The 14407-nt window shown below is 56.8% G+C and overlaps 1 protein-coding gene across 3 annotated transcripts in view; it reads right to left on the bottom strand.

The window, feature by feature from the left end:
• Window positions 1–14407, bottom strand: part of SMG6 (SMG6 nonsense mediated mRNA decay factor) — a 116648-nt gene that overhangs the window by 77305 nt on the left and 24936 nt on the right. For all 3 annotated transcript variants that reach the window (XM_064523294.1, XM_064523295.1, XM_026105635.2), the window contains exons 9-10: window positions 12608–12669; window positions 8454–8599 (exon numbers count right to left, since the gene is read on the bottom strand). In XM_064523294.1, the coding sequence (XP_064379364.1) occupies window positions 8454–8599; window positions 12608–12669 (208 nt within the window). The remainder of the gene's footprint in view (window positions 1–8453; window positions 8600–12607; window positions 12670–14407) is intronic.

Here is a 14407-nt window from a genome sequence, read left to right as displayed (position 1 = left end):
GGGTTTACGCTGCTCCCGACGCGCCTCCTCCCCGCGTCCGTGCCGCGATCCGGAGAGCAGGCGCTGCTTGCGCAAGCCTCCCCTGCCCCGCTCGCGGCCAGCCCCACGGTCCCGCTAACCGCGGCCGCGACGAGCCACATCAGACAGCGTCGAACACCAGCCTGCCGTTAGAGAAGGGCCCCGCGGAGGCCGTGCCGTCGCCCAGCGAGAGCTGAGCTGCCCTTGCCCGTGCCGCCTGCGAAGCTGCACTCAACATCCCATTAGCCAGGGTGACTCTGGAAAGTCAGGTTTAACAAATCCTCATTTTCCCGAGGGAAAAAAAAGCCCGACCAGTCAGCAGGGGCAGCCCCGGCATCGCGCTGCCAAGGACCTGCTGCGTGGGCACACGCGGTCGAGGGCAGGCAGGACGGAGCAGGGGAGGAGATGAGGTCTCCGTACGGGGCCCTCTCTCTGCGCGGGGCCACCTTGGAGCCTCAGACACACACGCGAGTCGAAACACGCCCTTGATCACGTTACTGACCCCAGCATTAAGACCAGAAGAAACCTTATAGATCCCAGCAAGCCCCCAGGGGTGCTCTCTCCCAGGCAAAGCGAGCGGCGAAGGCGGGTGCGAGCCCACAGCGGGGAAGCGAAACCTCCCCGCGCTGGCAGGCTGCACCTGAACCTGGGCCGGGCACAGGGCACGCGGCCCTCCTTGCCCACACCTGGCAGGCCATAAAGCAGCCCCACAAGCTCAATCGAGAGTTTCACAACTTCACAAAGCACCATAATTAGCCTCATTTTACAATGCTCTCAGAGAATTAAATAGAAATACAGTAATTGACTCAGTGCGGTTTAGAAGCGCAAGGAAATCAAAGGTGCAATGCACATTAAAGAGAGTCAGAAACACTTCTTTAAAAGCGAGAGGATTTCCTGTCACGGTACAAACATCTGAAGCTCCACCAAAGCCGCTGCACCTGGTGCAACCTCGCTCTTGCTACCTGGCACCCTTCTGGCTCCCCGCACCGAAGGAGGGGTGAGGCAGAGCCCGAGGACGGCCGCGGCAGGCACCTCCTCTCACGTTTTGCAGCGGGAGGACTGACGGACACTGCGTGCCAGCACTCCATTTCCTGCCTTTCATTTTATACTGCGACGCCGTTTCTTTGTACTTGCTGAAACAGTGGTTTTGTTTCGGCACGCGCAGAGCTCGGTGGCACTGCAGCACGAAACCCCTCCTCGGCAGACCTCGAGTGTCAGGCTCTGCCCTGACTTGCTGCTCGGGCTGCATAAGCTTGGCTGCAAAGCAGACTCTAGCTTGGTGATTACAAATCATTTCCCTCTATTTGTTGCCCTGAAATGAGATCTCGGTATCACCCCGTATGTGGTGGAACGGCTTCAAGGGCAGACGTAAGGATGTGCTCATGTGACAGGCAGCCTGGGCAGAAGCCCCCAGTGAGTTCATCCAACGCTGCTCAGCAGGGACTTTTGCTGCACTTCAGCTGGAGGGGAGGACTGGAGAGTCTGACACACCAGCGAGCACTCAATTTCACTGGAAACCTTTCCCTCCCCTGCCACAAAGCCCTGCTCGATCTCTTGCCTCTGAAGCCAACGTCTAGATTTCAGAAACCTGAACTGCAAGTGGAAATTCCCTGCAGTGCGTTGATTATTGCATCTCCTGCTGGCACTCGTGGCAAGGGGAAAAAAGTCACATGGCTTTCTGGACACACGTTTCGCTAAGGAGTCTTGCATCAGAGGGCAGAAGCCAGCAGCCAGGAAAATAACTCCAATTACGGTAAATAAATCCCCAAATATGTGACAATCTGCCTTTTAAACAGGAAACAGAGGGGAATAAGCAAAGGAAGACTTTGGTCTAAACATTGCTGCCACCAGCCTCAAGAGCCCAAGAGAGAGACTGAAGACACGTCTGGGCCAAAGCATTTTACCTGAACTTTGCTGATGTGTCTCAAATCCGAGACAGCTTCCTTCCCCGAAAGGAAAGGCGCCTACAGTTCCCAGCATCTGTGCCAACCTCCAGCACTCCCGACCACCCAGCAGAGCGAACCCGGAGGGTCAGCTGCCACCTCCAGCCACGTGTGCGTCCCTCAGCAGGCTCGGCGTTAGGAAGAGCCCGGCATGGCTCAGCACCAGAAGCAGCAGCGCATGCCGCGCGATGCCCAAGATGAGCAACGCAGGCGTCACCCAGTTGTGCGCTGTTTCTACCCTTTTGTCCAGCTCCCACGGCAAGGCTTCGAGCTGCGCCCGGGCACAGCGAGTCACAACCTCCTGTTGAGGTCAGGGATGATCTAGGTATGAAAGTGGACGCCTCGCACAGGCAATGACACATCAGTAGCTGCTCGCTCTAGAGAGCGACATCCATACAACCCATGCAAGCCACACCATAGAGAGAAGGATGGACAACAGACCCACTTGTAGAGCAGGTCACCAGCCCCAGCAGTCGCCCTCCAGGCTTCATCCTGCTTGAAAAACTCTACCTTGAAGCAGCTGAGAAGAGCAGCAATGGAAAGGGAGGAGAAGGATGAATGTAATGACTAGCTTCTCCAAACATAACGCCTTGGGAAGCATTATGCGTCTTAACAACGCCCTGCTAAAGACAGTACTGCAGAGTCTTGCAAGGAAATGGCACGTGCTGACTGCCAGATGCACGCCGGCAATCTCAATATAGACAACTCAGTCCACGCTTGCGATGCTACAACGGGAGCCGCAGCACAGCTCAGCCAGTTACAAAACCACTCAGCCCCATTGCACCAACCAGGCTGCATTTGCATTACAAAACCAAGTCGGTGGGCCACCTGACTGCACTGTCCTCAAGACACGGCCCTTTGATAGGACGTCTTCATCCGTTTCCCAGTTGCTGTGCCCGGAGCTGCTGCAAACCATGCAGCTGCCTGCTCCGAGGAGCCAGCTGGACTCAGGAGGAGCACATTACCACGCGAGGAGGCAAATTAGGAGAACAGGACTCAGCTCTGCTCCACAGACAGAGGAAGATCAAGTTGCTGCTTCTGCTATCTAGAGCCTGAGGTTTATTAAGCTTCTTTTTGAACCTAATTTTAAAACTGCACCAAACCAAGGCAGCAGTCCACAACACTGCTTTATTTTTAAACTCACTCAAATGCACCGGACCCTCTTGGGTTCAACTCCCAGCACCTATTGTCTGCTCCAGTACGCAAGATGTGGTTAAGAGCCTCATGAGAAGCCATTGAGATGCGGCTGCATCAGAAAGGTAGAAAATACTTCCAGCCGAGTCTTTTTCTGATACTGCGGTTAGCTCTTTGAGCAAAGCCGGGTCCCGTGTGGGAAACCAAATGAGCAATGCAGAGATGGTCAGAGAGGAGACCTAGTCCTGCCAGCAAGGGCAGACACCACCAGTCTTTGCAACGTCTCCGAGGATATTTTAAGGGTTTGCACTTTAGCTTGCAAGCCAGAGCAGCTGTGGTCAGCAAAGCAAAACGCACCCCATTCAGAGAGGAGCCGTGCACAGCGGCAGGGCGGCCATGGAGCAGGCCATTTGCTTCACGAGCACAGACTGCTTTCGGGGGGATCTTTGGGTTCAACACTTCCTTCCAGCCAGGCAGGGATGCTGATCATACATGGCAAGAGGAGGAAGAAAACCCTACACCTGATTAGGAGCTGCAGTTGACTTGCACAAACCTGGAGAACCCTCGTCATGTCTATCAAGGAGACTTGGGCAAGATCAACCCCTCAGAAGCTGGTGCAAGTCTTCCAAGAACAAGCAGGACTGCTCACGTTAGCAAACCCTTGCCAAAGGCACAGTCAGAGGACACTTGCCACCTAGCAGCAGATCTCTGCGAGCCTGGCAGAGGATCTCTGTGCCAAGCAGCAAAGGGGGCAGACACTGCTCTTGATTGCAGCAGGGAGTGGGGCTGAACCATTCCTTGCTTCACCAGCCTTTAAGGTTTCCCAGCCAGCCCTCTCTAGCACAGAAAACCAGAGCTCATTCCACTTGTGCAGACAGACCCAGGAGAGCCACAAACCAGCGCCTGGCCTGACCCTGCCTGCCTGGCTGCCTTCACGAACCCTTCTCACACCCCACGTGCACTTCGGCAGCAGGACCGACGCTCAAGCAGCAGGTTTCTCTCCTCATTCATCAGTGTTTGCCAGAGGGGAAATCATACAGGCTGGTCACCCTGCCCTGCTGAAATATCCTTCTGGTTGAAGCACAGGCCGCTTGCTCATTCCTCAGCCTGCGCCGCTTGCTTGGCCAGAACCTCCCCGTGCCTCCGTGCCCCGACGCTGCTCGGCCCCGGGGGAGGCACTTCATCCTCTCCATGTGCTGAGGATGCACATATGGCAGCCCCCTCCCCTCTCCGCTTCCACCGAAGCCCGACCTCCTAGCAAACCCCACACAGCCCCGCGCGACAGGACCCCCAGTGCCAGAAGGCATCCAGGTGCTGCAGCCTGATGCTTCACACCCACAGCCAGGCAAATTTGCTGGGATTTCCGGGAAGCGTCTCCAGGGTGCCCCCCCTTTGCTGCGCCCCCACTTTGGGGCGCGCTGGTCAGGAATGCAGCCCCGTCAGGGGGAGAGGGGAAGTTATTCTGGTGGTGGCCTATGAATAACATCCAGTGATTTATAGGAAGTATAATCCAATAATACAGTAAAATAAAACAGTGTGTCTGAGATGGGTTTGATTCCAGGAATTATAAAACAAATTATTAAAGAGAGAGAGAAAGAAAAAAGCCTCAGAGAGGCCAGATCGGAGTAAATTGGGCACAGATGGGCTGGGAGGGGGTTTCTCTCTCTCCCCTCACCGAGATGCCCCTGCCGCAAGCACGGCTTCAATTAGTCTTTTCAGAAACCAGAGTTTTATTTCCCCAAATTACAGAATTAAAAAAAAATTAAAATTCTTGGAGTGTTTGTGGTTGGGATAAAGGGATCCAAACTCCTCTGCAAGTTGACTGTGCAGATGGCTACCAAACTGTTAAAAGGGCCACCCCACACAGGTCCCGCCCCCGCCTGAGCTCGGGATGGCCCGGAACACGGAGTTGCCCCCATCCCGCGACGGAAAGCTCCAGCAGCCGTACGTCTCGGCACATGGAGCGCCCATCCCTGCCTCCCTCCCACCGGTGGGCTCCCCTTGCCCCACAGGCCCAAGGTCTACAACAAACTTTTCCCTTTCACGCCCTCTTGAACGCTGCTGATACGAGGCAACCAGGGGGCCAAATGGGCCCTTTCTGGCTCCGCATCTCCATGGACAAGGGAGAGGGTGGGCTCCCTCAGAGGAATACGTCCTGTGATGCTCAACAGCGGGGGAAACACTTTACGTGGGATTCTTTGGCTTTCTGTCGGAGAAAACAACAGAACCAATCCATCTCCCACGGTCTTCCCAGCGCTGCCTGGCTGCGTAGGCGGCCGAGACCAACTCCCGTGTGCCTGGCTCCGTCCCCGCGCGACGAGCACAGCTCGGCTGCCTGCTCGGGGCACAAGCCGCAGGGCGTACGGCGCTCACGCAGCCCGTTAGTACACGCAAGACCGCTGCGTCGGGCACACGCTGGTTTAGGTAGCCGGGGGCTGCAGCTGGACTCACGCTTAGGAGCGGGCAACCCACGGCAGAGCAGGGGCACCTCCGAGGGACCACAGCCCGGCAGCAAGCCACGCTGGAGCAAAGGAAAGCGTGCAAGAAACAAGGAGCAGCAGACAGAAACCATTAACGCACGTGACCCCAACCTCCTGCACTGCCCGTTGCCTCACCGAAGGAATTGGGACATGCCGAGTGTAATCTGCAGTGAAAACAAGGAAAGATGAGACTAGGAAGGGGGTAGGATAGGTGTTTGGCTTAAACTGAGCCTGGGGAAGGGGAGGAAGGGTGTTTACTTAAGTGTTTGATTATTTATGTTCTCTTTTTCTCAATATCCAACTCAGTGATTAGAAGGTTGTATTAACTGGCAATAAATTATGTAAAAATTCCCCGATTCAAGACTGTTTTGCTTGCGACACCACCCCACAACTGCTCACACCGCTGGATCCTAGCGCAAGAGAGTCATTAGGCAGCAGACATGGGGCAAGCAAGCAAGTCTGAAAGCTTCCCAGGAGCAGCCGGGTCTCCAGACACCTGGGAGAAAAGGGAGGGAGCAACCCACAGAGATCAGCTTCCCCCGGACAGCAGGGAAAAGAGGCTCTCAGACGAGCCTCCCTCTCTGCCCCCAAAGCCGCAGATCTCCTGCTGCTGCTGGGAGCTCGCAGCCAAAGGTCAGACAGACACACGCAACAGGAAGGGCACAGACGCGCTCTGATCCCAGAATCGCAGAAGGATTTCGGTAGGAGGGGATCTCTGGAGGGCATTTGGTGCACGCCCACAGGACCAACTCAGAAGTCAGAGCCAGCTGCACAAAGCTCCCGCAGCCAAGCTCCAGCTACACCAACCCCTGCCCGCAGCTTCCCGTCAAGCCCGCCGGGCAGTTCGGACACCGGCAGGGTGGAACTGCTCCCCCCGCGCTTGCCCTGTGCCCCTGGGCCTCCCCCGCGCCCGCTGCTCGGCCCCCGCACGCCCACTGCTGCTGCTGCCCACGCTGCTGCGGCCCAGAAAGGTGACTCATGTGCTGGGAAATGGAAACACGCACCTTCCCGACAGCCGCTTCTGCAGCACGCTCCCGTCGGGCCTCTGCCCACAGCAGCCCACACGCCGGGGAAGGAGCCAGCTCCCTGGCTCCATGCTGGGCACTGGGTAATAACTTAGCAAACATTCTCGCTTGCGTTTTCAGCTGCAGGCCCTCTGCTTTTCCCCCCAGCACCCAGCACCTCTCGATATCAGGCTGTCTGCACCGAGCCCGGCCTGGGCTTTGCCAGCACTCAGCACTTTGAGACCAACCAGGCATTTCGCTGACAGCAGGATTTGCTTTGCCAACAACACCCTAAGTGACGCTGGGGGGTCACCAGAGCAAGAAGCCCCCAGAGAAACCCTCTAAGGGCACTAGGCATCAGATGGCAAGCCCAGCGCCATGCAACCCGAAGGCATTTCGCGAACACCGCCACCTGCTCTGCAAGCGGCCGGCAGGTCCCCGGCAGGAACGGTTTTGCTTTCTCCAGAGATCCGAGAGCTGGGAGCAGCTGGCAGCTATTCACACAGGAGACAGGAAACTCCAGGAATACTAATTTTTCACATGAGATAAAAAGTGCTCCCTTTCTGTCGCTCTCACACACATCCAACAACTCGGTTATGGATGGAAAAGCAGAGTCCAGTGGTCTGAGAGCTGGGATTGCTTCCAGCTCTGCCACTGGGGCTGCTGCATGGCCCAGACAAATCTCTTCCTCTCATTACCACCCCCTCCCGTCTGCAGCACAGACACAGCTATTAATACACGTACCGGGGGGCTGCGCAGAGGCATTTGCTCATAATCATAAAGTACTTTTCAGCTCAAAGACAAACACACTGTTGCCGGTTGGCACCTAGCAGGCAGGAGCGCAAGGCTGCCTCGCTAACGGGACCCACAGCTCGCACAGAGTATCCTCCGGGAGAGGGAGGTGCCGCGAGGCAGGCTGGGCAGCAGGCACCGGAGCACGGGAGCCGCGCTTCCAGCCCCTCCGGCTGACGCCAGTGTGCTCCGTCAGCTGACCTCGGCCACTAACCGCTGCTCTGACGAGTAGCCAACTGGCTCACAAGGGAGAAATCTTCCAGCAGCAGCTCTTTAGGGCACAGTCCCACTGCCCACATGGTGCTGGGACTGAAATCCCTCAGCCAGACAGAGGCCTCCATCTTTGGGATCTAAATCCCAAGCAACTGGCATGCTAAATGCTGCCTTCTCCCACCCAGGGAGCGCGGCTTCCAGACTGCATACCTCCCACCAAAGGAGCAGCTCAGGAAGAGCCGGGCACCTGCCCCTGTGCTTCTCTGAAGGGGGATGCAGGGGCAAAAAAGTGCCCTGGAAGCACAATGTCAAGCTCGGTGGCAGAGCTTCTGTTTTGGTGGCATCTCTGATCAACGTACTACATCTGCTTTGCTTTCTAGGTGCCTTAATATGGGGCATAGCCTCCAGCCTGGCTTTTCAGAGAGCAGCATCTCCCATCACATCACTCAGCAGCCTGCGAAGGCTCAGCACGGGCACAGGCAGCCCCAGACACCACCGCTCTCCCAATGGACAAGGCCTCCAGGATGCTGGAGGGCACTGAACAGGGCCTGAGCTAAACACCAGGAAGGCAGAGCCATAAACCACTGCCTTCATTCTGTGTGTGATGACTCACGCTCCAGGGAGATGCGATGCCTCCTCACTCCTCTGTGTCGCACACCTCACCCACCACCACCGAGGCCCAGCCAACATCCCTCTCACCGGCCAGAGCCCTTGTGCTGTCCCTGCGCAGATACCCTCAGACATCCAACCACAGCTCTGTTTCCCCAGTCTTCGGCTGCGTAAGTCCCCCCACCCTTCTCCACGAGCAACTCGACCATACGAAGAGCGGCTGATCCCCAGCCCGGTTCCCCTAAAGCAGCACGTGGTACCTTTGGGCTGGGAGTTGTGCACTGCAAACATGTTGATTGCCACAAGCTGGAGCATGCGGGTGCTTCCGATGGGAGGGGGGCTGTGCTGCAGCAGGACCTGGAACTCCCTCAGGACCTCCTCGGCCACCGCAGGGAAAGTCTCCATCCTGCAGACAGAGAGAGAGTCTGTAGAGCGCAGGCTACGCCCCCGGGCGCGGAGCGGTCAGTCAGCTCAGCTCGCTCAGTGTCCCGTGGTCCTGGGGCACAGGGACCCCCCTCAGCTCTCAGGGTTGCTGTCGCCCATCCAAGAGCTGCGGGAAATCACTGCCTTTGGAGTGAAGGTGCAGGCGGCGTGAGGGAGACAGCCGAAGCCTTCCTTAGAGATGGTAGTGAGGGTTTGCTCTATAACTGACAGGCAGCATTCCTCTGGCAGGAAAACGCGGCCTTTATGAGTCATTTCTGACCAACCATTTTTTTCTACTGACTTCTACCAATCTGGGAAGGGTGCCAGGAGGCCAGCAGCTCGCTTGGACCAGGCGCAGCCCATGGGACTCCCAAGAAACCCGGGCTGTAGCAAACTGCACACACTGGTGCCACATTGCGGATGTGGCAATTCCAGTGCACTGAACGCTGGCCAGAGCGTGCTTCCTCCCGAGGCACAGCGCCTGGGCCCTGGGCTCCTACGCTGGTGCTGCTCACCCAGCAGAATAGGACCTCAAAGCACTGAGCCCCATTCCCCCCAGGCTACACATTCCCCAGCACTGTGGTTGAGCTCCCAGCTCTCATCACTTCGAGCCCCACATTGCCCATGGGAAAGGCACACGCAGTCCCCCGCAGACTAGAACTGGCCTCGTCTAGCTGCTGGTAATGTCAGCGCTGCAGCTGGCTCCTGCAGCACACAGTGCTACTATCCCTCCCTCATCAGCACGGAGCAGCCAACGGCTGCAGTGCCACGGCTGGGGACGGGGTGCCCGTCAACGCCAAAGGCCTCAGCGCGCCCAAGCACCCAAGGAAATCCGATGCGTTTATCCTGCACTTCATGGGGCATCACTACGGGAATTAGCCGAGATTACTTATCAGAGCGCTGTCGGATCCTTAGCAACCTTCCAAGAGCAGAGGGGTCAAAAACTGAACCAGTTGTAAAGAACATGGTTAAATTGTGACAGTGACTGACATTTTCACATGATTACCCACAACAGCTCTCCCAAGAGATTCCTCACCCTGTATTCCATGAAGGCAACTTTATAACCAAGAAGCTGTTAAAAACCTGCAAACTAGTGACAGAAAGGTTCCCCTGTCCCATCGCCTCTGCTGCTGAGCTCCTTACTCCTAAGCTCCAGAAAGCCACAGCTAGACCCAGGAAGAAGGAATACGTGTCTCACAGCAACTGCCAGCTCCAGTTATCAGCGACAGTGTTCTAGCGTGCCCACACTGGGAGCAAGGGAGAGCCAAAATCTGCAGCGGGTGAGGCATGCAGAGCCGGGGCAGGCAACCTCAGGGGCCTCCATAGCAATTTCCTCTATCTTCCCTCCCGAGATTCAGATCTTGTGATATCAGCGCGCTACAGGCTGGATCAGCCAGCCACTTCTGGTAACCCGCATGGGCAATTCTGCTGGGCTTCCCCAACAGACTTTCAGGGGAGTAATAGGCTCTATTTTTAAAGACAGAAATGGCTTTCTTCTTAACCATATTTCATGGATGCCTTTCAACAACCGGTCCTGCCAGCAGCAGGGCTGCCCTCTGCCCGGGCACTGCTTGCTGGAGCAGCCTCGCAAACGCGGACCGTAACAGGCAGACTCCTCCGACTTTGTAGCTGTGCAGGACGGAGCTGCTCTGTCAGTGCAAAACCACTGCCCCCCCTTGAAGAGGCAACTCTCCTGGATTTGGGGCATAGCCAGGGAATTAGAGCAAACTGAATGTTTCTAAAGACTTCCTAATTTTGAGAAATCTCAGACTACATCCAACATATCCAGCAACATCCTCCTAGGGCAGACAGGACGCTAGGGACAGAGGAGCCCTTTGCTGGATGGGTTGTTAGCAAGGAGATGAACATTATTGCCATGGAATAATAACAGTAAGGAGCGAGGGCTTCCTCAGCCCCGCCAGCTGTGCTTTGATACTGCAGCACATCTGGTACTGCACGCAGTAACCCCACTGAGCTCAGAACCAGCAGGTCAGGAACAGAGCGGAAGCTTTTAATAAATTGCTTACCTGGGGTTTTAGGAGCAAAAGAGTCTAATTAGTGCAACATCATCTTTTCCATGCCCTTTTTCCCTTTCTTTTTTTTTTAAAAAAAACCAGATAAATGACTGAAGATCCTGCCCAAAGAGGACTAAACTATTCCTCACCTTTTACCTATTTCAAGCGCGGAAGTTGTTTAGCAGGGCTGGACGATTTCTCTTCCTGTGTCATGGTATTACTTTCTAGTTCCTTTCTAAGTACTTCAGGGGATATTCTGCCATTAAACATACTTGGGTTTTCTAAATGACTGTCCTGGGAAGCAACGGCCTCAAAAGCTGCATCTTAATTTCACAAAAGTCTCAGGAGCCAAATGTGCAAGCAATCACTGCAACATCCCCATTAATCCCCCTGCTGGCACACGTCCAACCGTGAGCACAGCCCCAGCCGAGCCGAGGACCAGCAGCTCCCTGGATGCTCTGCCCTCCAGCGTAGACGTGCTGTGCCGTTACCAAACCTTCCGCGGGCTCTCACGGCTCTGCTCCGTTTTTTCCCGCAGGCAGGAGGACATCCAGTTCTGCCTCCTCGCTGCAGGCCAGCCTGCTGCCCACAATCAGATAATCGGTGCCGTGTGACTCAGGCAGAGATCAGCAGCACTGGCAGCGAGCAGCTCGCTCTCCCTCTCTCCCTCGGAGGCCCAGATCGTCAGCAAATTGGCCGGCACATCTCCTACTTTCCATCGCTACGAGAAGGGTCCAAAGTCAAGCAAATGCCACTCCTGACCAGCCAGCTCAGATAGTGCATTATACAAAGCAAGGGCCAAGGCTTTTGGCCACACCACAGGGTCACTGCTGGTATCCTGCACTGCTCCCCTACCTCCTGCACCACGATGCTCCTTCTCTCCAAGGAGCGAGGGAGGACAGGCCCAGACCCAGGCAGGGAACTGCCCACCTGAGTCAGAAAAGCCCAGCGGTTACTGGGACAAGATGCCACTTAGCATCTGCACCGCTTTTGCCTAAGTGGCCTGGAAAAGGTCTCTCAACCCTTTCATTTGTAGTCAAGAGTCCCACAAGAGGCCGAAGGAGCCAACAGAGCTGATGCTACTACATCTGCTTATGAGACAACGGCAGGCTCAAGCAGAGACCGCCACTGCTGCAGCGAGAGCAGAGACTGTTTGGACCCACGTGAGGTCTCGCCACGACAGCCACCCCCGCGCAACCGCCCCCGCTGCTCAGCGCCACGGGCACCTGACGGCGCGCGGGGTGGGAGGGCTCCGCGGGAAGCCTGCCAGCGGCTGGGCTGAACTCTGCTCCTGGGTCATCAGCACGGCCTCCGGGCTGGGAGCTCAGCCCAGGCCTGCATCAGGCTTGCTTTGCTTCAGGGATAGCTTTTCAATTACTTGAAACCAATTTACGACAGACATTGCCAAGGGTGCTTTGTACAAACCAGTTCCCACAGCCAGGGCAGCTCTGGGCTACGAGGCTTTCACCGGGACCGCAGCGAGGAGACCAAGGGCACGGCCTGTCGGGACACGCTCCGGACAGCGGCTCTCGGCCGCTGGAGCGTTTTGTCCTGACAGCTCTGCGCTCCTCACGAGCGGCAGCCGCCGAGCCGCCTACCCGCTGGCTAAGAGCGGGGCAACGGGACGGGAGGAGGAAAAAACAGAAACTTCAGGAGGAAGGAGCATGGCTAGGGCATGGGAGAGAGAGGAAACGGCCTCTAGTCCCTCCTGCACGCACATCAGCGGCCAAGCTCAGCCTCTGCCAGAGGGTCCCGGTGCACGAGCGGGACCGGGCCTTGACGTGGGGGAAGAAAAAGCCCAAACAATCTCCAGCGTGGACCGGAGGGCGGGTAAGGAGAATAGGAACCAGGAGGCTAGGCCTGCAAGAATTCACACCCTGTGCCCTCAGCTCCAAACACAGCTTAGTTGCTAACAATATTAAATTCCAAAAAGACTTGTAATGTAGGAAAATAAAATAAACATCCTGCACACTTACCCAATCCTGGTAAACAGCTTCCCATGGGCATGGAGAAAACTGAGGATGAACCTTTTGTTCAGCTGCATGGGAAAAAAAAAAAAAAAAAAAAAAAAAGAGAGAGGAGAAAACAATTAAACTCTCTCCGATTTCCTGTGAATTAAGAACGTCCCCAGTGACAGAAGAACCTGGCCTGGATGCTGGGGGTGGCACTGGAGATGGGAACCAAATGGACATGCCCAAACTCTTACAAACATCATGCACTCAGGCAAGGGCAAGTGCCAAACAGCTGGAGCGCGAGCGGGGCGAGGGCGGTGGAGACACAGCACCCTCTGCCGGGACCGCGGCTCCCTCGCAGCGGCGGGACCCGGCCGCGCTGGCACCGGGCTCCGGGCGCGGATTTTGCCGCCCGCGGGGCGGATTTCTGCTGGACCCAGCTCAGCGCCACAAATCCCTCCTGCGCCCCAGAGGCGCTCGCCGCTCGGGGCATCCCGGCGGCTCCTTCCAAAGGAGTCCCGAAACGCACCGTCTCCCACTACCGTTTCCCGCCAACGGTAAAAAAACAGAAGCAGCTTCTCCAGCGGAGGCTGACAGCAGCCTCTGCTCAGCGCCCAGCGGCAGAGGAATATCCTATCGACGCTTTTCTGCAGAAAACCAAACACCGAGCTCAGCAGCAAAGCTGGGAATGCTCATTTGTGCCACGCCAGAATCTGCTTTCGGAGGCGAGGAAGGATTGGGACGGTGCCGTACATTTCCATTTAACTCTGACCTCAGCTACAGAGAGGGAACTCGGGTTCACTTTTAGCAGAATCTTCGATTCTATTTACTTCTCCCCCGGAAGCCTGCAGCACCACACCACCGCGCCTGGGGCAGGACCCGGCATTTCCCCAGCGCGCTGATACTGCGACGTGGAGCTGCGGGGATCCAGGGAAGGTGTCCACGGCATACGGGGCACGGGCAGCCTCCTGCCCCGCTTCGATCCAACGACACCAAAATCTGACTTGAGTCATTTCTCCCTACCTCTCTAAACCACCTTTGCCAGCTCAGCAGAGCTCCGGGCTTTCCCACTTCTTCTCTAAATTGTTCTGAACGTGGCTGTGGGTGGGTAAACAGCCGCTCTGCTTAGCCATGGAGGTGGCCGCGCTACAACAGAAGGGGACTGCCCTCCCTCTCGCCTCCTCCACGGTAACATGGCGCTCACCCAGCACCTGCAGCCCGGGCAGCCCCGGCACGACCAGAGCAGCCGGCCCCAGAACCGTGCGGGAGACGCCGTGCAGCACTGACCCAGCCTGAGCACCGCTCCCATGTGCGCAAGGCTTTGAACAGCTCTGTAAAGGTCAGCAGCAGCACTTCTATTTACAGGGGGAAACAGAGGCACAGACAGAGGAAGAAACCGAGGGCAGCGCCTCGCCAAGCGCCAGGCCCCAGGCCCGTCCGACGGGGCGCAGGACAGCCGCCGGCAGGTCCCTCCAGGCAGCACCGAGCCTGCTGCTCCTGCCAGGCTGGAAGGTCAGAGCCGGCTGCGGAGGACAGCTATCGCAGGCAGTCCCAGCTCGGGCCCCGGCTCCCCCCTCGTTTGCTGTGCTCCTCGGCTCATGCCATTACTTATGCAAGCGGCTCAGCGAGGTGCGACTGCTCCGTTCGGTGTAATTAACCCGGGCTGAATTCCCCCAGGACCCATGCGGGAGAGTGATGCCCTGCTGCAGAGTCGCTCCTGGGCCATGTGCAAGTAAACATAAAACCTGTCTCATAAAACAAGCCAGACCAATTAAACTGGCCCCCGCAGCAAGGGGTTCTTGCTTACTCACTCTTTTACTGCTG

The sequence above is a fragment of the Dromaius novaehollandiae genome, chromosome 19 (assembly GCF_036370855.1).
Source record: "Dromaius novaehollandiae isolate bDroNov1 chromosome 19, bDroNov1.hap1, whole genome shotgun sequence".
In the NCBI taxonomy this organism is placed as follows: domain Eukaryota; kingdom Metazoa; phylum Chordata; class Aves; order Casuariiformes; family Dromaiidae; genus Dromaius; species Dromaius novaehollandiae.
The sequence above is the reverse complement of the archived record's forward strand: the minus strand, read 5'-3'. Positions and strand labels throughout refer to the sequence as shown.